We start from the raw sequence: 22,385 nt of genomic DNA on the forward strand, positions 1-22,385 counted from the left end.
AAGTGATGGGATTACAGACATGGGCCACTGCCCAGCCCCAGTGGGGTTTTATTGAAGGATTTCCAGTAATGGAGTGAATCATTCAATGCTGAGGGGAATGTGAAGGATGAATTCAAGTCTGGTAGGAATGCAAGCAGAGAGATCAGTTGAGGTGATGTTTCCAATAGAGCAGAAGAAAAATGACTAATGCTTTGGTGATGGAAGTGGAAAAAAAAAAAGAAGATACAAGAAACATATAGAAGATAGTAGCCTGCCTGGGTCACATGACGTGGGATAGGAGACCAGGGAAAAGGCAGGAATGACTCCTGCAGAACATTCTCTCTGGTCCCCTGGGTCCCTCTGTGGCTGCTCCCCTGCTGCTTTCTGGAAAGTGGATACACTTGATTTTCACTGATAGGGCTCTGAATTCCATCATTTGGTACCCAATGCAACTTTAATATACAAACTGCACTTATTTTTTGAGCAAGGTTACAGATGAGTTTGCAGCAACTGTCTCCATTGAAATGGCAGACAATTAATTCCTCTATGTGGTCAGAAAATTAAGCCATGTAAGAACTTTTCAAATGACCTCCCTACCTTCATCATGTCTCTACACTGCCTTCTTGATTTTCCATTGTAATGATTGAGGATCCCATGAAATTTAGGGTTTCTCCAAGAAGCAATAATCTTTATGAAGAATGAATTCCCTCAGATGCAACTCAAGTTTTGCTCCTTAGCAACTGAGTGTAACACAGGAAGATGGGTGGGTCTGCATGTATGTGCAAGGCCAAATACTCTGTCGGCATAGTATATGATGTTTCTACATGAACCACAGCAAGCTCCAGGGGACTCCCCAAAACCAACTCAACCTGTGAGGCCAGGTTGGAAGAGGTGTGGTTTCTTCTCGTCCTGAGAATACCAGCATTCCAGATGTGGATGCATTTGCAGCTCCATGGAGTAGTGCATGGTGACTGCAGCTGATTGGTCCTCCCTGTTTTGCCTTCAACCTTGTTAGATACCCACTAAAAGTCCCTTTGGAAGATGCTGAACTTCTCCCCCAAGTGAATTTATTGCAGCAGTCATATAGCACCTTAATCTATGCCATCTTTCATGAAATCCCACATGCAGTTAGTTGCACAGATGATGGGACCAAGAGGCCACAGATAGTTTTAATTCATGGAAAGTACGTTTTTTTTTTATGGAGTTTCACTCTTGTTGCCCAGGCTGGAGTGCAATGGCACGACCTCAGCTCACTGCAACTTCCACCTCCTGAGTTCAAGTGATTCTCCTGCCTCAGCCTCCTGAGTAGCTGGGATTACAGGCATGTACCACCATGCCTGGCTAATTTTGTATTTTTAGTAGAGCCAGGGTTTCTCCATATTGGTCAGGCTGGTCCCAAATTCCCAACCTCAGGTAATCTGCCCATCTTGGCCTCCCAAAGTGCTGGGATTACAAGGTGAGCCACCGCACCCGGTGGAAAGTACTTTATGAATACATACACCTCATGTTAAGTGGCTAGACTTGGACATAGAAAACCTCCGTTTGAAAAAACCTCATTGATTCTATTTCTTTGCCTAGATGGTCATGTGAAACATTGAGCGTCTCTCAATTCCATGTTCCAACCTTCGGACAATGCCAGGATTTCATTCTATGCATTAACTTCTGGAAGCTGCTGGGAATTCTCTTAATTCCACCTAGTCAAAAGTCCTCTCTTCTCCCACAGGTTTTTCTCCAAATGGATTTGGCAGAGTTCATCAGCTCCTAGCTTCAGGCAATCCAGCTGGGCCCCAGACAATTTCTGGCCTCCTCTCTATCAGAAGCCCCAAGGTCATATGAGGGGAGACTTGCTGGAACCCTCTCACTCACTCAGTTGCTTTTCTTTTCTTGGCCCAAGGGTTTCTTCCCATGGCTTCTCTGGAGACCTCGTGCCCTGGTCTTCCACCCCAATTCTTCAGTAAGAGCTCCATTTACAGTTGGGTTTCAAGTATCTGTTGTGTCAAGATGGTGTCAGTACCTCTTCACAATAGCTTTAATTTGCTTATTCTGAGTCCTGTCATCTCCCTAATTCCTGGAGAACAGATGTCTTCTCCTTTTTAGATCCAAGTTCACAAATCTTACAAGTGCTTCCTGAGCAAAAACTCTAAGTGTGTCTTTGCTTATTCACCTCACCTGCCAGGGCTACCATCTGAGGGATGTCCTAGAACTCTGATTATGTCATCATAGAGCTCAGTAGGGGCTTGCTCCTGCTACTGATGCTGGTGCTCCCCGACCTTCTAGGCCTGCTCTAGGGACCTGGGCTGCTACAAAAGCTGGCCGGTGAACGTCTTCAGTCTGATAAGGCACTATGAAGGGATGAGTGGGACCCTGGTATCCATTCCTGCTGCTATAAGAGAGTCAAACTGGGTAATTTGTAAATAATAGAAATTTATTTCTTGCAGTTCTGGAGGCTTGGGAAGTCCAAGACCAAGGCACTGACAGATTCTGCGTCTGGTGAGGGCTGCTCTCTTCTTCCAAAATGGCGCCTTGCTGTGTTCTCTCATGGAGGAAGGGATGGAAAAGCCAAACACACTCCCTCAAGTCCTCTCATGAGGGCAGTGATCCCATGCATGAGGGTGGAGCCCTCAGGGCCTAATCATCTCCTGAAGGCCCCAGCACGGTTGCACTGGGGATTCTGTTTCAACACGAATATTGGAAGGGACACAAGCCTTCAGACCGTGGGAGCTGGTTCCAGGTCCACATTTAGGGAATAACATCCAAATCCATGTCTACAACCCATCCGTTCAGATGGCTCTAGAGCAACAGAGCCAGCCTCAGCTTTACCTATGAAGCTTGAAGGATATGTGTTTCACCACCCCCAGGCTCTGCCCTGGGATACATGTCGATGGGGCATGAAATCCAGTGGAATCAAGGACAGCTTGTGCTCGCCAGATGTTAGAGGATCATGCATGCGTCTTTCAGTTGCTCCATCCTAAGAGCTTGTTCCAGGAACCTGCTTTTCCTTCTCTTTTACTCACAAGCCTAAGATTCTGTCTTCTGTCCCTTTCTCAGCAGCTGCCATCTCCACTCTGGGTCAGGAATGCTTTCTCCATCTTCTCTCTCCCCTGAAGCCCGCCAACCACTGGACCACAGTGTTCCTTACTCTCACTTCTAGAGCTGTCCCCCACAATGAGCATATAGGACTTTGGGGCTTAATTTTTATTTGTTGCAGAGGAAGCATGGAGAAGTTACGGCTGGAAGTTTGTCCATCAGGGGTTCCTGATCTAATGTACCTGACAAGCTTTGAGGATGGTGAGGCTTCACCTCAGCACTTTTATTTCCAGGAATAGGACTATCTACCTACGACCCTCTTCCATCTGACATAGTCCCTACAGGAGTGCCTCTTGGAAACCCTTTCTCCCACCCCAAATTGAAAACTGAACAATACATATTGCCTTGCCTCCCACGGGAAATGTGCATCTCTGGCATGATCTTCTAGGTGTTTTCTTAAGCTAAATATTGTCAGCACTTTGAGGAGTCCTCTCCAATACTAAAGGACTCCCTCAGACTCTTGGAAGAGAAACCCTTTCTATCATTCTCACTATTCCACCTGTGACTGGTAGAATAATGGTCTCCCACAATGTCTACATCTGTGACACTTAGCTTTATGTGTCAACTTGACTAGGCTGTTATTTCATGAAACACTAATCTAGGCGTTGCTGTGAAGGTATTTGGTAGATGTGGTTAACATCTGCAGTCAGTTGACGTTAAGTGAAGGGGATTATCCTAGGCAATGTGGGTGACTTTCATCCAATCAATTGAAGTCCTTAAGAGAAAAAAACAGGTTTCTTGGAGAAGTTCCATAAAACAGCTATTCAGATCACAAAGCTCAAGGGATGACAGACTCAAATGTAATCCCCGAAGCTCAAGCCCTGCTGCTACGGGGCCTGGAACAAGAAGGATGTGAAGCCTGGTTTAAACCCCGGTGGCTTTCAGCCTCAGAGTCACAGGTCATTAGTTCATTCATTCATAAAAGACGTATTAAATGCCTATGATTACCCAGGGCTGAAATGAGGCCCTGGGTAGTATCTCCAATTGAGAATAATCTAGGATAGGGATGTCCAATCTTTTGGCTACACAGGGCCACACTGGAAGAAGAATAATTGTCTTGGGCCACACATAAAATACACTAACACTAACAGTAGCTGATGAGATAAAAAAAAAATTGCAAAAACAAAACCCTCAGAATGTTTTAAGAAAGTTACAAATTTGTGTTGGGCCGCATTTAAAGCCATGCTGGGCTGAACGTGGCCCATGGACTGTGGGTTGGACAAACTTGGTCTAAGATGATGCAGGAATCAACTAGAATTTGGAGAAGAGTATACAGTCTTGGGGACTAGAGACTGGCAAGGCTGAGGTTCAAGGCGGGGCTCCAACCTCAAAAGGCTACTTGGACTTTTTTCAAGGTGGAATAAAGATGAGACTGGCCGGTGGGCTGCCTACAGAAAGGTTCAGAGAAGCAAGCAACTTCCTCTCCTCCTTCATCTGCTGCCCCTGCCCACTGTACCTGCAGGCTTAGAAGCCCAGCCCCCATCCCTGAATGTGAAGACTGCTCTCAGTAGGCTTGCTTTTGAAGGCTTGAGACCTATTCTAAAATCTATTGCTGCATAATAAACCACTCCAAACTCATGGTGTAAAATAGCACCCATTTGATCACACACAGATTGTGTGCATCAGGAATTCTGCCAAGGCACAAGAGGAACAGCGTTCCACCTGGTCCCATACCTTGGCAGGATTCAAATGGCTGAGGGTTGGAATTATTCAATGACTCCCTCCTTTATGTGTCTGGTGCCTGGACTGGGCTGACCAAAGGCTGAGCTCAGCTGGGACGGTCAACTAGGGCATTTACCCATGGCCTCTCCACACCACGTCATGTGGGCTTATCACAGCATGGGGGCTGGGATTCAAAAGTGAGAATCCTGAGAAAGCAACTCTGGAGAGCAGGGTTTCTGGGGAGCTGGAAGCTGCTGGCCCTTACTGGGTTGGTGAGGTGAGTGGGCAGGTCTGTGAGCCATGGAGGGTTCATGGAAGGACAGAGAACACACACCTCCTGCTGCCCTCCAAAATATGGCCTTTGGGGTCACTCCAGAGCGTCCCCAGGTGACCATAGCTGGCCCAGAGGAGGTTCATAGTTATGGCCACCAAATCGAATGCCCGCCAGAGAATGTTATCTCAGGGGAGAACTGGAAACGGTGCTAGTGTAGGCCGAAGCAGGGATTCTTGTGTCAGGTCTCAATCATCCGTGCTCAGCTCCAATTGCCACCTCCTATTCCTCTACTCCTTATTTCCCATGCCCCGCCCCACTCTAAGTTAATCCTGCGGACTTCACCTGTTTATCTCTGTGTAGTGCTCCGAGTCCCACAAGCCCTGTTTGAGGCTTAGTTCTCTTCCGGGAGGAGCCCCATGTATTTCTGTAGTCTGAGTGTCTGGCAAAAGCCTGTGGCTCTAACATGCTGCGCCTGGCTGTGGGGCATCCTCAGGCAGGAACCATGTGGAGGCGAGGCCCAGGCATCTATGCAGACTTATCCTGGACCAGGGTCTTCTTCAAGGAATGACACTTTCTGCCACCTATGGTCATCGGTTCCACCTCTTCATCCTCCTGGCTTCTTGTCTGCTTCCAGGTCACTTTTGACTTTGGGACCTCACCTTAACCAATTGTCTGGTGTACAGCTCTGCTTGTTATCTGCCTACCCTCTCCCCACACTGCCCCCTGACTGCTTATTGACTCTTTCTGAGAAAGGCAAAGGCAGGCAGACTTTGCACCTCTGACGCTGTTGGATTTTGCAATTTGGCCCCCAGGGCGATTGATATGGCCTAGGAGATTCTAGCCTAAGCTAGCCAGCTGGGATCCTCCCTTCAGGGGCCTGCAGGCAAGCCCGTGTCCATTGAGGTCTGCCCCTTTCAGACTGACTTGCTACTGGATGAAGATATGACAGCTAAATAGAAAAGGACTGCTTTGCTAGAAGCCTGGTGTCCAGAGTATTTGTAACTGCCCGGCCCTAATTCATGTCTGCACTTCATCACATCTTTTCTTCTCTGTGATTAACCCCAGCTTTGCCCATTCATTTCTGGATATCTTCTGGCACAGCAGGTCTGACTGACAAGCAAGATGACCTTCCACATGGCCAGGGTCATTTTCCCGCAGATGGTCCCCATGGGCAGGCTGAGTGAGCCCAGGTCCTGTTGTTTCCTGGTCTCTGGACTCTTCTCTGGCTCCTGGAGGGTTGGAGGCCCATTAACTCCTGGCTCACAGCCCCTGACACATCCTCACTTCATAGATACCCTGTGAAGGAAAATCGAGAATTTGAAGGAGTGAGTGGAAGACAGAATGGGAGACACATACTCTTCACAGCTCTGCGAGAATGTAGATTTAAGAGGGCAGTTGGCATAATGAACTATCTTAGGCACATGGGAAGTCCTCTCCTCTTCATAAGGTGTGGCTGTAGCTGCCCCAAATTTAGGTCCTGCCCCAATAGAACCAGCTAAGACCTGGACATCCCACTCTCCACAGTGAGACCAGCAAGACCAGCACGGTGGGGGTGAGGAAGGCTGAGCTTAGGGTCTGTTTTTGTTTTAGTTTTAGAGGCAGGTTTTGCCCAGGCATCTGGAATGCAGTGGCACAATCATAGCTCACTGCAGCTTCAACCTCCTGGGTTCAAGTGATCCTCCTGCTCAGCCCCTCAAGTAGCTGAGACTACAAGCGCATGCCACCATCCCCGACTAATTTAAAAAACTTGTTTTGAGACAGGGTCTCCCTGTGTTGCCCTGGCTGGTCTGGAACTCCTGTCTTCAATGGATCCTCCTGCCTAGGTCTCCCAAAGTGCTGGGATTAAGGGCGTGAGTCACCGTTTCCAGCCTAAGGTTCTCTTGACCAGGCAGAGTTGCTTACATGAACTGGTACAGCAAAAATAAAACTAGTGCAGTGGGTCCGAGAGAATTTCTTAAAGGAGAGCGAAAACTCAAGGTACAGGGTTCCAAGGAGGCCTCATGGCTCCCCAGCATGATGCAATTGTGTAGGCTCCAGGGAGGGCAGCCAGGTGGAGGCTGGTAGGGACTGAGCTCCGCACATTCACATCTGCCTGCTGGGCCCTACAGTTCTTGGACTGGGGCTCTTGATGCCGGGCCGAGGGTACATTCACTTGGCTCTTTCTTGCTGTGGCTCTCAGAGCCCCACACTATCAATAGCATTGCTTGTGAGATATCTAAACACACTTGGAGGCCTGAAGTCGTTTCTCATTTTGGGAGATAGTGTCAAACTTCAAAGCAATTCACAGTCCCCTGGAGCTTACCTCTCCCAATTTGACCACCCATCAGGCCGACCAGCAAGTGTGGAAAGAGGGCCATGTTGCTATATCACCTACATCTAGGGCAAAGTGGTCAGCAGCTTCTCACAGCAAAATTCCCTAAAGCTACTACTGATACCTTCACCCTTAAGTCACTTACACTCAACTGTGGGAGGTTCACTTCTGCCGCCCTCGATCATTTTCCTACCCCACTGCTGGTGATGGAGCGCTTCTTCCTTGCAGAGAACTCACACTATGTGTTGCAAGCGAGGTTGGCCCTCCACCACTTGCCACCACAGAGCTGGGCAGATGAACTAAGTCTGGACAATTCTGTGACACCACCCCTGGTCATCATGATCAGTTCAGAACGAGCATGTGACCCAAATCAAGCCAATCAGTGAAAGACTCAGGACTCTTGCTGGTGCTGCCAGGAAAGAGATTCTTTCTTTCTATGGGATCAGCAGCTGAAGGGCAATATCAGCACGTGTTGCCTTTAGCCATCTTTGCCGTCTCAAAACCAGAGCTTGCCTGTGAATAAAACAAACACCTCGAGCAAAAGCAGCAGATGAACCAAGAGACAGGGCCTTGAGGAAGTGTTTCCATCCTTAGGTCAGTTGTGCCTGCAGAAAGAAGGCCCGTGTGCTCTTGAGTTACATAAGCCAGTGCTTTCTGCTTTCCACGCCTCCTGGGCTTTGAGCACGGCACCTGCGAGGGGCCTCACTGATACATACTCTCCTCTGAGTACTGTTTCTCTGCCCAGTTGTTTTGTCCTCCACTCCTAGCTGCTCCAGCAACAGATCAAGACTTAGAAGGTGTATCAGCCAGGGACAAGAAATGTAATATTTGAGAAGGGTTTATTTGCAAAAAGATTAATTCCCAAAATATGGGTAGGGTAAAAGCAAACTACGCCAAAGACTAGACAGGACTCTGTAGAATGGGGTCTGAGAGAACAGCAGGGAAAGCATGCCTGTAGCTGAAGGACAGTCATGTGGATTAATCTGTTTTAATGGAACCAGTGACCTACTGTCCAAGGACACAGCCAGCCCAGGGTGGCATCACAGGAGAGTCAGGGGAACAAGTACTCTGGCCTAATTCTCCTCCTTGCTTCCAATTTCCTGATGGGGCTCCCTATTGACTGAACCCAACCCAAAGAGGGAGGGAACTGACTAACTTGTAAAGGTCAGCCTCCCAGAGCAGAGGTCAGGGCTGGGAAAAGAGGGGCGGAGGGTCCAGAGGGCCAAACAGAAGATGCACAGAGCGAGGAGTGATTTCCTACCTCAGAGGGCCCAGGGATGACCTGGTGAGCAGTTCACAGCTAGGGACAGTAAGCCACATTCACCCCAGGAGAGACCATTTCAGTGGAGAGCGGGGAGTGACTTAGTCTTGATTCGTGAGGCTGTTCTTGGGGTATGGATTGGTTCATCTAATTTGGTTCATTTTCCATTTCTTCTTTTTTTTTCAAACTAAGGTTGGCTCACTGCAACTTCTGCCTCCCAGGTTCAAGTGATTCTCCTGCCTCAGCCTCCTGAATAGCTGAGATTACAGGCACCTGCCACCATACCTGGCTAATCTTGGTATTTTTAGTGGAGATGAGGTTTCACCATGTTGCTCCAACTCCTGATCTCAGGCGGTCTACCCACACCAGCTTCCCAAAGTGCTGGAATGAGAGGTGTGTGCCACCATGCCCAGCCCATCCATTTTCATGATCTTTCTCTTGCTTTTCCCACATGTAGACTACTAGCCCCTGACCCTGCACACCATGCATCCCTCTTCCTGTCCTTCCTGGATCAGAGATATTGAACCAATGTACACGTGATGAGTGGCCCTCGACACACAGCTCTCTGAGGAGTTACAAGACCTAGTGGACCGGAAGAGTCACAGTCCTCAGGGCACCCCGGGAGTCCACAGCTGGCATCGAGCATGGCCACACTTGTATGACAGTGTCTTACTGAGAATACCAGCACATTCAGGCTGTAGAAAGGGCTAGGGAAGCCAGCCGCAGAGGACAGCTCATAGCGGGACAACTCTGGTGGGCAGTGTGACCTCCAGAGCACCCTACTGGGCCAGCGAAGCTGTGTTGGGCCTGCCTCCTAGTTTGCCTTCTTCCTCTGCCTACCCTTGCTTTCTGTTTATAGGAGTTGATCTCTGATAAACTTCTCTGTCTCGGTGTCTGCTTCTGGATCATCCAAACCGTGACAACAGCAATTAGAGGAGAGTTTCTGTAGGCACCTGGCACTGCAAACACACAGCCCTGCACTTGCCTCCTGCACTGTGGGTGAACTGTGTCTTGCTGTTACCAGAGCTGTTCTCTTCACTGTGCATGGGACCCCATCCCAGCTCCCCTCTTACTCACCCCACTTGCTCTGATCCAGGTCCCTCTTCTGTGTTAATGTTTCCCTTCCTCCAGGGTCATTTCCATCTGCTATGACCCTTCTGCTCATTCTGCCTTTCAGAAAGCAGACCAATGCCCTCCTCCAGCCATTGTAGTTCTTTTCCTCTCTTTATAGCAAAACTGTTGTATAAGTTGCTTTACTCTCTCATCTCCCATTCTTTCTTCTACTTCATCACTCCATTTAACCTTCTCTCACCTTGATCTCCTAGAACCTCCATGTTGTTAAATGGAGTGAAAAAGTCTCCACCTGACTTGGCCTATCAGCAACATCGGACGCAGTTTATCTTCCCCAGGGACTACTGTTGTCTAGTTTTCTCTTCTGGCTGCTCTTTTCCAGTCTCCTTTGCTGCTTTCTTCTCAGCTTCCTCACTTTATTTCTTAAAATTTTTATTAAGACAGGGTCTTGTCCTGTCACCCAGGCTGAGTACAGTGGCGCAATCATAACTCACTGCAGCCTTGGACTCCTGGGCTCAAGTGATCCTCCTGCCTCAGCCTCCTGAATAGCTTGAACTCCAGCCACGCATCACACAATGCCTGGCTAATTTTTTAAAATTTTTATAGAGACAGGATCTTGCTATGTTGTCCAGGCTGGTCTCAAACTCCTCCCATTTTGACCTCCCAAAACATTGGGATTATAGGTGTGAACCACCACACCCAGCCTTTCTTACTTCTCAATGTTGGCATGGCCTCAAATGTCTTCTCTTTTCTGTCTATGCTCACCCCTTAGAAAGCTTCATCCAAGTGCAGTGGTGCTAGGTGCCTGCCCCAACACCCGGCTATTTCTTTTTTTTTTTAAATTTTTTAGTAGAGACAGGGTTTCACCATGTTGGCTAGGCTGGTTTCAAACTCCTGACCTCAAGTGACCCATCCACCTTGGCCTCCCAAAGTGCTGAGATTACAGGCATAAGGCACCTCACCCAGCCCATCTCACCCATTTTAAAGTGTATAATCCAGTGCTTTTAGTATATGCATGGTTGATGACCATCATCACCACAGTCATTTTTATTTTTATTTTTATTTTTTTTTATAAGACAGGTTTTTACCATGTTGGCCAGGTTAGTCTTGATCTCTTGACCTTGTAATCCACCCACCTCAGCCTCCCAAAGGGCTGGGATTACAGGTGTGAGCCACTGTGCCCAGCCACCACAATCACTTTTTAGAAAGTTTTCATCACCCCCGAAAGAAACCCCGCACCCCCAGTCACTCTATCTCTCCCAGCCCTGGGCAACCACTAATCTACTTTCTTTCTCTGTGGGTTTGCCTATTCTGGGCATTTTATATAAATGGAATCATAATATGTGGTCCTTGGTGGCTGGCTGCTTTCATTATGACTTAACATAACCTCATAGGTTTTTACATTTTTTTAAATGGCTGGAATAAAATATTTCATGACACATGAAAATTCTATGAAATTCACATTTCAGGGTCTATAAATAGTTTTATTGGAACACACACATGTGCATCAGCACACACACACACACACACACACACACACACACACACACACACAAGCTTCATCCAGTCTTGGGTCTTCAAACAGCCTCCATGTGCTCATAGCTCACAATGCTTTCTCTCCAGCCTTGACTGCTTACCTGGATCCCTGAGCTGAATGCCAGCCAACCCCTCATCTCATCTCCATCCACCTGTTCCTACAGCAACCGGTCACACTGAAATACCACTCAATCTGAAGCTAACCACCGCTGTTAGTATCAGACTCTACAAGTTCAAGAGAATTGTCCCTGCCACAGACAGCAGCCACTGTGGGATCCTCATGTTACAGGAAAGGTGTCCCAATCCAGACCCCAAAAGAGGGTTCTTATATCTCGTGCCAGAAAGAATTCAAAGCAAGGCCACAGAGTAAAATGAAAGCAAGTTTATTAGGAAGGTAAACGAATAAAAGAATGGCTACTCCATAGACAGAGCAGCCCCAGTGCTGCTGGTTGCCCATTTTTATGGTTATTTTTTGATTATATGCTAAATGAGGAGTGGATTATTCATGCCTCTCCTTTTTAGACAGTATAGGGTAACTTCCTGTCATTGCCATGGCATCGTACATTGTCATGATGCTGATGAGAGCGTAGCAGTGAGGATGACCAGAGGTCACTCTCATGGCCATCTTGGTTTTGGTGGGTTAAAGCCAGCTTCTTTAGTGCAACCTGTTTTAACAGCAAGGCCCTTATCTTGTGCCAACCTTCTGTCTCATCCTATGACTTAGACTGCCTTAACTGTTCGGGAATGCAGCCCAGCTCCTATTCAAGATAGAGCTGCTCTGGTTCGCACACCTCTGACACCCAGGCCACCTGCTATAAATTCAGGGATCCCTGTGACCCCCTCAGGTTCCGTAATTCCCTAAAATGATGGACAGAGCTGACTGAAGATGCTATACTTCCTAAAGAATGCACACAGGGCGAGGTCTGGGAGGGGTGCAGAGCTCTCTTGTCACATCACTGTGGCCATCAACCAGGAAGTGCATCTCAACCTTGTTGTCCAGAGTTTTTATTGATTTTTGTTCCCAGGCCATGTGATTAAACTCCATCTCTAGCCACCCTCCCCGCCAGGGGTGAGGCTGACCCAAAGCCACAACCCTCTAATTCTTTTCACAAGGCAGTTCTTTCTGGTGACCAGCCCCCATCCAGAAGCCATCTAAGGCCACAAGTCACCTCATTAGCATAACAAGCACATTCCTGTCCCTGTCTCTTAGGAAATTCCAAGAGTTTTTTGAAGCTCCGTGCCAGAGACCCAGAACAAAGATGTATTCTTTATTACACCACACTCCTCAACCGCTCCACTTGGAAGCATCTCAAATTTAACCTGTCCCAAAGCAACTTTCTAATATTCTCTTCATCTTGGTAGAGGTAGCAGTCTCATTCTTGCCAGGTGCTGAGGCCAACAGCTTCAAAGTGGTTCTTGGCTCTCTTTTCTCCCATCCGCCCAACCAATGTGTCAGCAAATCCTGTTAGCTCCACCTTCAATTATATAGAGAATCCAACTACTTCTGGGCATTTCACATAAATGCAATCATGCAGTAATGGTCTTTGGTACCTGGCTTTTTTCACTTAGTGTAATGCTTTCAAGGTGTATCCTGCTGTAGCATGTATCTGTACTGCTTTCTTTTTTATACCTGGATTATAGTCCATTGTATGAAGGCACAACCTTTTGTTTATGCATTTATTTGTTAATAGATATTTAGATTGTTTCTACTTTTTAGCCATTTTTAGTAATGGTGCTAGGTACAGATTTTCATGTGGACTTAACGTTTTCAATTCTTATGGGTATATAGCTATGAGTTAAACTGAGTCATTTGGTAACTCTCATGTTTAGCATTTTGAAGTATGACCAAAACTATTTTCCAAAGCAGCTGCATCATTTTTCATTTTCACCATGGTATATCAGGAGATAAAGGTTTTTACAGCCCACCCCCTCACCCCCACAAAAAAGCAGAGAAGGGTCCAACTGGGAAAAACATATAATTCAAGGAAAACAAAAAAATTTCTTTGGCCAGGTGCAGTGGCTCAAGCCTGTAATTCCAGCACTTCGGGAGGCCGAGGCAGGCTGATCACTTGAGGTCAGGAGTTCAAGGGCAGCCTGGACAGCATAGTGAAACCCCATCTCTACTAAAAATACAAAAATTAGCAGGGCATGGTGGCACACACTTGTCATCCCAGCTACTTGGGAGACTGAGCAGGAGAATCGCTTGAACCCAGGAGGTGGAGGTTCAATGAGCCAAGTTTCTGCCACTGCACTCCAGTCTGGGGGACAGAGTGAGACTCCAGTGCAAATTATATATATATACATATATATATGAACACAATAAAACAAACTGAAAGATGAGACAGAAAGGGGGAATTCAGAACTAGGAAGCAACTGAGGTCCAAGTCAACATTTTTATATTAGAGGCCTGGCGCAGTTACTAATGCCTGTAATCCTAGCACCTTGGGAGGCCAAAGCAGGTGGATCATTTCATCAACATGAAGAAACCCTGTCTCTCCAAAAAATATAAAAATTAGCTGGATGTGGTGGCACATACCCGTTGTCCCAGCTGCTCAGGAGGCTGAGGTGGGAGGATCACCTGAGCCCTGGAGGTTGAGGCAGCAATGAGCCGTAATTGTGCCACTGCACTCCAGCCTTGGTGACAGATTGAGACCCTGTCTCAAATAAATAAATAAATAAATAAGAAAGAAAGAAAGAACAACAATCAAAATAAACAGCATTGATAAAGGAATGAATGACAAAGGGGAAAGGCTGGAAATAATGACAGCAAATGTAGATGAATGAATAAGATAAACAGTAAAATAATTGGGGAATCTAAAACATATGGGAGATAGATAAAGATAATCCAACATATGTACAGAGCAGTAGAAAGTAGTTATGTTAAACTATGTCATATAAGACAACATACCTAAAGCTGAAGACAAAACTAAATCTGGGTGCAGTGGCTCACGCCTGTAATGCCAGCATTTTGGGAGGCCGAGGTGGGCAGATCACGAGGTCAGGAGATTGAGACCATCCTGGCTGACATGGTGAAACCCCGTCTCTACTAAAAATACAAAAATTAGCCAGGCGTGGTAGCATGCGCCTATAGTCCCAGCTACTTTGGAGGCTGAGGCAGGAGAATTGCTTGAGCCCAGGAGGCAGAGGTTGCAGTGAGTCGAGATCACACCACTGCACTACAGTCTGATGACAGAGCAAGGCTCAGTCTCAAAAAAAAAGACACCTAAATCCACAGAGTATACAACATGACATAGCACACCAAGAGAACTTGATAAACTCTCCTACCTAAGACATCTCCCGTGTAAGCCCTTGAATTTAAAGGATAAGGAAAGAAGTCTGTAGGCATGTAGACATGAAATGAAATTACCCAAAAAGAGGGACATGACAGTGCTTCAAACCGCAGGTCAAAGGAGCTGTAGTTAGAAAATTCTACCCAAAACCCAAAACCTGTGACCCAGGAATTAATAGGCAGGCAAGACGTTGTTCATGTGCAAAGTCAATAGGAAGAAATCCACAGGCATGACCAAGCTCAGGAAATACGAAACCGTGAGTTCTTCCCAGGGAAAAACCAAACTGCTTGACCATGAAATCCAGATGATTTCAAGATGAATCACCACAAACAATCCAGAAACACAGAAGCCACAATTAAAAAACAAACAAAGCAAAACTGGCTATGAGCACAAACTCCATAAAATTCAGCTCAAGAGTGACCACCTACTGGGTTATTGTTACATAGGAGAATGTGACTGATACAAACCAGGAGAGTAGGACAATACCAATATAACTAGGGCAGAAAACGTGGGGGCTGGACTGGGCACGGTGGTTCACGCCTGCAATCCCTGCCCTTTGGGAGGCCGAGGCGGGTGGATCACCTGAGTTCATGAGCTCGACACCAGCCTGGCTAACATGGCAAAACCCCATCTCTACTAAAAATACAAAAATTACCTGGACGTGATGGTGAGTGCCTGTAATTCCAGCTACTCAGGAGGCTGAGGCAGAATTACTTGAACCCGGGAGGTGAAGATTACAGTGAGCTGAGATCACACCATTGGATTCCAGCCTGGGTGACAAGAACGAAACTCTGCTTCAAATAAAATGCAATAAAATATATAAAAATAATAATAAGCAAACAAAAAAACTCTGGGAGCTGGGAGAGAGTAAGAGCTATGCCCTCAACTTCCAAAGCAGAAGAACACTGTCTGCTACCTGAAATGGAACTAGAGAGTTTTTAAAAATAGATACTAGCTTTATTTTCCATAATCTCTTGTGCTTTTTCCTCTCCTTTCTCCCTCCCTCCTTCTCTATCTCCAACTCTTTAAACCTAGAAGATTTTTAATAATATATTTTATTGTGCAGAAGCATTTACTTGAAAATTCAACTGTTCCTCTAGATGTATTTCCCTTACTTTTTATTCTATCAAATGCAAATAAAATTAAATTGTATACTTTTTATTTAAAAGAACATCCTATGCTTAATCCTATTCTAACAAAATCTTTCTCTTCTTCTTTTAGGGGTGTGTGTATTCATGTGTGTGTGTGTGTGTGTGTGTGTGTTATATCTAGAACTAATATTTCTCTAATGATAACTATTGATGGGATTTGGAGTGATTTTTTTTCATCTTCAAACTTCTTTACATAAACTACATTATTTAGATTATTATGAAGATTTATTGTTGGTACACATATGAAGAATTTATAGAAGTAAATATGCTTAACAGGGTTAATACTAGATAATGGTACACTGAATTATTGTTATTTTATTTGGGATGCTTTTTTGTAATTTTAAACTCATCCCATATATATATATATATATATATTTTTTTTTTTTCTTTTCTTTTCTTTTCTTTTTTGTTGAGACAGAGCTGTGCTCTATCACCAGGCTGGAGTGCAGTGGCTCGATCTCAGCTCACTGCAACCTCCACTTCCCGGATTCAAGCACTTCCCTGCCTCAGCCTCCCAAGTATCTGGGATTACCGGCGTGTGCCACCCTGCCTGGCTAATTTTTGTATTTTTAGTAGAAATGGGATTTCACCGTGTTGGTCAGGCTGGTCTTGAACTCCTGACCTTGTGATCCACCCGCCTCGGCCTCCCAAAGTGCTGAGATTACAGCCATGAGTCACCACACCCGGCCTATTTTTTTTAAATCAAATATAAATTATCTGACACAAAAATCACCCATTTTGAAGGATACGCTTTAGTGATTTTAGTTACAGCGAACATGTGCAACCATCACCACTATTAACTCTGGAACTTTCATCACCTCAAAAGAAACCTTGTCCCTATAAGTAATTAGTGGCAATTTTCTTTGCCCCCATCCGTGGTAACCACAAATCTACTTTCTGTTCAATGGACTTTCCCATTTTGGACATTTCACATAAATGGAATCATACAATATGTGGTCTTTGGTTCCTATCTCCATTCACTTAGCCTCATTTTGGTGGGACTTTTTTTGAGACTGAGTCTCACTCTGTCACCCAGGCTGGAGTGCACATTTCACTCACATAATCTCCACTCACTGCAACGTCCACCTCCTGGATTCAAGCAATTCTCCTGCCTCAGCCTCCTGAGTAGCTGGGATTATAGGCGCCCAATGTCACACCCGGCTAATTTTTGTGTTTTTAGTAGAGACAGAGTTTCACCATGTTGGCCAGGCTGGTTTCGAACTCCCAACCTCGTGATCCACCCCTGCCCCAGCCTCCCAAAGTGCTGGGATTACAGGCGTGAACCACCACACCACACCCAGCCAATTTAGCGTCATGTTTTCAAGGTTTATCCTGATGTAGCCTGGATCAGCATTTCATTCCTTCTCATGACTGAATAGTAGCCCATTGCATGAATATATCACATTTTGTTTCTGCATTCATTGGCTGATGGACATTTGGGTTGTCTCCAGTTTTGCGCTGTTGTGAGTAACACTGCTATAAACATTTGTGCACAAGTTTTTGTGTGAACATATGTTTTCAATTCTCTTGGGCCTAAGAGTACAATTGCTGATTTACACGATAATTCTTTCCTTCCTTTTCTTTTCAGTGCTTGGTCCTCTGTTGGAGACTCTGCCTCCCCTAGAATGGATGTCCCGCCCTCTGCACGCGCAACAGTACACTCCCACAGTGCGTGGTGTGCTGTGTGTGGGTGTGCTCTGGTGCCAGACAGGGTGTAGGGGAGAGATCTGGCATCCTGTCTTTTGAGAGGTGACCCTGATGACTGTGTTTATGTGAGAATGCGCGTAAAGTGGTGTCAGATCCCACAACTCAAGGCCCTCCCTCCCAGAGGGCAGCCCAGGAATGGGCAGGCCTTGGCCAAGGCTTGGCTCTCTTGAGGGGCCTTCCCTTGGTACCTCCTGCTCCTGCCCTTGGTCCATCTCCCAGAAGGTCATCTTTCCTTGGAAGGGTTCCAGACTTCCTCCCCTGCTCTGGGGTCATGGTGGGAACACTGGCCTCAGCTTGGTGGTGTGCCCCTTTCCTGGCACTCACATTTCATGGTCCGTTTCCTCCACTGGGAGCTGGGATCCTAACCTCTCAAAGTGGGGACCCCCTGAGAGGGTCTTGCAGGGTTGTGGGCATGGAGCTCGTACAGAGTGTGTGTGTGGGGAGGGGTGACTGGGACAGGCCTGGGTGTCAGGAGGGCTGGGTTGACCTTGTGGTCTGTCCTTGGTGCTGTGTTTGAGAATGAGGGTGAATTCCACGTAGTTGAAGTTGCCTTTCTTGTCAACAGGAACCTCCTGATACGACTCGTCCACTTGCTCGTCTGTGAGGCAGTCACCACGGGGGGCTTCCTAGAGAAAACCTGAAGTCGAGGCTTCCTCATCGGAGTGTTACGGATCACATGTTTGGGGGCCCTGCGGTTCAGCAGCTCCCCAAATGCAGGGAGCAGCATGGTGAAGTCGATGGGCCCTGGGACCTCAGTCAGCTCATCCTCCAGCTGTTCACCATGGGCTTCTCCCCTGGTGAGGCCAGCACGTGGTACAGGTCTGCTTGGTCAGTGAAGCCATCACAGCTCTGGGCAAACCCATGGAAGCCCTCCTTAAACTCCTGGGTTGCCTCTGGTCAAACATCACAACGACATTGGATGTGGCCCACTTCCGGACAGCTTGGCTTCAGGTGAGTGGGGCTTCCCTAGTGCAAAGAAGGTGCTGGCTGGGTGTGTGGGCTGGGTGAGCCCCTGGTATGGGCATTCGCATGGTAATTCCATGTTTAACTTAATGAAGACCTACCACACTGCCTTCTACAGCCGCTGCACCATTTTACATTCCCAGAAGCAATAGACAAAGGCTCCAATTTCTTTACTTAACTTTGTGGGGATGGCATCTCGCTCTGTCATGCAGTGGAGCACGATTGCGGCTCATTGCAGTCCCCACTTCCTGGGCTCAAGGGATCCACCTCCTGAGTAGTTGGCACCTCCACCTACAGGGAGGTGCCATCACACCAAGCTAATTTTTTAACTTTTAGTGTTTTGTAGAGATGGGAGTCTCACTCTGTTCCCCAGACTGGTCTGGAACTCCTGACCTCAAGTGATCCTCCTACCTCGGGCTCCCAAAATTGCTGGGATTATAAGTGTGAGCTACTGGGTTACAATTTTCTCACATCCCAACACTTTCTTCTTTCTTTCTTTTTCTCCTTCCTTTTCTTCTGTTCTCATCACTTTTGATTATAGCCTTCTTAGTGGGTACAAATGGACATCTCCTTGTGGTTTTCATTGGCATTTCACTGTTGATTGATGATCTGGGGCATCTTTTCTTCAGAGAAATGTTTATATAAATCCTTTGCACATTTTAAAATTAGGTTATTTATCTTTTTCCTGTTGAATTATAAATGTTCTTTAAATATTCTAGATACTAGTCCCTTACCTGACATATGATTTGCAAATATTGCCCCCCGTTTTTGGGGTTGTCTCTTCGTTTTCTTGCTTTAGGGGTACGTATGAGTTTGGTGACATGGATGGATGAACTGCGTGGGGTGAAGTATAGGATTTTACTGCACCCATCACCTGAATAGTTTGCATTTTAACCAACAGGTAGATTTTCATCCCTCCCTGCCTCCCCCCAAGCATTGCTGATTCACTATTGTCAATTACACCATTCAGTATGCTTTTGCATACCTATAGCTCAGCTCCCACTTACCTGCTTTCAATCTCTTGAGGTATATACCCAGAAGTGGAAGTGACATAGTAATTCTATTTTTAATTTGTTGAGGTACTGCCATACTAATTTCCATAGTGACTACACCATTGTACATTTCCCAACATTGTATAAAAGTTCCAATTTCTCTACTGACTTTTTTTAATAGTAGCCATCCTAATGGTTAGGAGATGACATCTCTCTGTGTTTTGTTTTGCATTTTCCTAATGATTAGAGATGCTGAGCACTTTTTTTTTTTTGAAACGGAGTCTCACTCTGTCGCCCAGGCTGGAGTGTAGTGGCATTATCTCAACTCAGGTGCGCGACAGCATGCCTAGCTAATTTTTCTATTTGTAGTAGAGATGGGGTTTCCCCATGTTGACCATATTTTCTTTCATTTATTTATTTTTGAGATGGAATCTCGCTCTGTCGCCCAGGCTGGAGTGCAGTGGTGCAGTATCAACTCATTGCAACCTCCGCCTACCAGGTTCAAGCAGTTCTCCTGTCTCAGCCTCCCGAGAAGCTGAGACTAAAGGTGCCCACCACCACGCCCAGTTAATTTTTGTATTTTTAGTAGAGACAGGGTTTCACTATGTTGGCCAGGACGGTCTTTACCTCTTGACCTCGTGATCTGCCCGCCTCAGCCTCCCAAAGTGCTGGGCTTACAGGAGTGAGCCTCTGAGAACTTTTTATGTGCTTATTGGCCATTTGTTGTTGTTTTTTGTTGTTGTTGTTTTTTCTCTCACTCTGATTGAGACATAATTGGCCATTTGCATATCTGCTTTAGAGCAATGCCTATTCAATCCATTGCCCATTCTTTACTCAGGTTGTTTTTTGTTGTTGTTGAATTCTAAGAATTCTTTATGTATTCTGGATATTAACCCCTTATCAGACATATGGCATGTCAATATTTTCTCCTGTTTCGTGGATTGCCTTTTCATTCTGTTGATTGTGTCCTTTGATGCATGTAAGTTTTAATTTTTTTTTTTTTTTTTTTTTGAGAAGACTCTGTCTTCCAGGCTGAAGTGCAATGGTGTGATCTCAGCTCACTGCAGCCTCTGCCTCCCAGGTTCAAGCGATTCTCCTATCTCAGCCTCCTGAGTAGCTGGGACTACAGGTGCACTCTACCACGCTCGACTAACTTTTTGTATTTTTATTAGAAACAGGGTTTCACCATGTTGGCCAGGATGGTCTCGATCTCCTGACCTCGTGATCCACCCACCTTGGCCTCCCAAAGTGCTAGAATTATATGCATGAACCGCCACATCCAGCTACTTTCATATTCTTTGATGATTCTTTCTTGACTCAACCCATCCCCACTTTGTTTTCTGTTACTTTACCAATGGATTTTCTATTATACAGGAGGGAGCTTCAGTCTTCCCAAAGCCTTCTCCTCTCCTAATCTTGTAGTCCAGTTATATCATAATTCATGTTATTATTCGGTATTCATTCATTAATTCATCAAATATTTTTTGAGCGCATACTATGTGTCAAACATTACTGTAGGTGCTGGAGATTCATTAGTAATCCAAATAAAGTCTGTGTTGATGGAATTTATGATTAGTTAAATTATATTCACTAATGAACCACATAATATGCTATGATGACTTTCTTTTTCTTGTGTTACTTTCTGTTTTTCCTGAAGTTAATGATTACTTTTTGTTTGTTTGCTCAGGTTTCTATGTACCCAAATCATTCTTCTTTCATTCTTCAATAGAACTACATTGTATAACCTCTCTCCTTTATTCCCTACCCGATCAAAGGCCACTAGGCAACCTATTAATTCTTCCCCTCCTCCTCCATTTTTTCTCCACTTGAAAAAATTTACAACCTGTAGGTTTCAGTTATTTGTTTGTTTTACTGGGGTTGGTTTTCATTCTTTTACCTAGGCACTTGTTCATTTATTTCAATTTACATACTCAGTAATTTATTTCCCTTCAGTACTAGGAAATTTAGTAGTTAAAAAAACACACACACAAGCCGGGAACGGTGGCTCACACCTGTAATCCCAGCACTTTGGGAGGCCCAGTCAGTCAGATCATGAGATCAGGAGTTCGAGACCAACCTGGCCAATATAGTGAAACTGCATCTCCACTAAAAATACAAAAATTAGCCGGGCATGGTGGTGTGTGCCTGTAGTCCCAGCTACTTGGGAGGCTGAGGCAGAAGAATCACTTGAACCTGGGAGGCGGAGGTTGTAGTGAGCCAAGATCATGCCACTACACTCCAGCCTGGGTGACAGAGTGAGACTGTCTAAAAACACACACACAGACACACACACACACACACACCCTTACAACCTTTCCTTTTCTCTATTTATAATAACATTTCTATTAATAAGGGCAAGGTGAGGTGGCTCATGCTTATAATCCCAGCACTTTGGGAAACTGAAGCAGACAGATCACTTGAGAACCAAGAGTTTGTGAACAGCCTGGCAAACATGGCAAAACGCTGTCTCTGCCAAAAAAATTAGGCAGGCATGGCGGTGTGCACCTGTAGTCAGAACAATGACTTGAACAGGGAGGCAGATGTTACAGTGAGCTGAGATCACTCCACTGCATTCCAGCCTGGGTGATAGAGCAAGACTCTGTCTCAAAAAATAAAGTAAAAATTAGACTTCCTGAAATGGTCTATTTCTCTTATATTTTCTCTTCTGTTTTCTGTACTTTCGCCTTTGTTTCTATACTTTATGGGAGATTTCCTAGACTTACTCTCCCAAATGTTTTATTGAGTTTTTTTATGTAGATAGACATATTGTAAATTTCTAAGTTATTTTCTATCCTCTGTTCTCTGTTGCTCCTTGTTTTGTATTATCCTGCTCTCATTCCATGGAGATCACTCCGAAGATAGTGATAACAGTTTTTATGTTTCCATTTTTTTTTTTTGACACAATCTCACTCTATCACCCAGGTTGGAGTGCAGTGGTACAATCTCAGTTCACTGCAACCTCCGTCTCCCAGGTTCAAGCGATTCTCCTGCCTCAGTCTCCTGAGTAGCTGGGATTACAGTAGCCACCATGCCCGGCTAATTTTTGTATTTTTAGTAGAGACAAGGTTTCATCATATTGGCCAGGCTAGTGTCCAACTCCT

The 22,385-nt window shown here is 45.7% G+C and overlaps 1 protein-coding gene across 1 annotated transcript in view; it reads left to right on the forward strand.

Annotated features, from left to right (window-relative positions):
- The window catches only part of LOC118146666 (uncharacterized), a 102,278-nt gene that overhangs the window by 73,538 nt on the left and 6,355 nt on the right, over positions 1–22,385 (forward strand). The window contains exons 3-4 of the mRNA XM_078346872.1: positions 17,211–17,290; positions 17,895–18,280. Of these exons, the coding sequence (XP_078202998.1) occupies positions 17,211–17,290; positions 17,895–17,905 (91 nt within the window). The 3' untranslated portion in view covers positions 17,906–18,280. The remainder of the gene's footprint in view (positions 1–17,210; positions 17,291–17,894; positions 18,281–22,385) is intronic.

The sequence above is a fragment of the Callithrix jacchus genome, chromosome 13, assembly GCF_049354715.1.
Source record: "Callithrix jacchus isolate 240 chromosome 13, calJac240_pri, whole genome shotgun sequence".
Taxonomy (NCBI): Eukaryota; Metazoa; Chordata; class Mammalia; order Primates; family Cebidae; genus Callithrix; species Callithrix jacchus.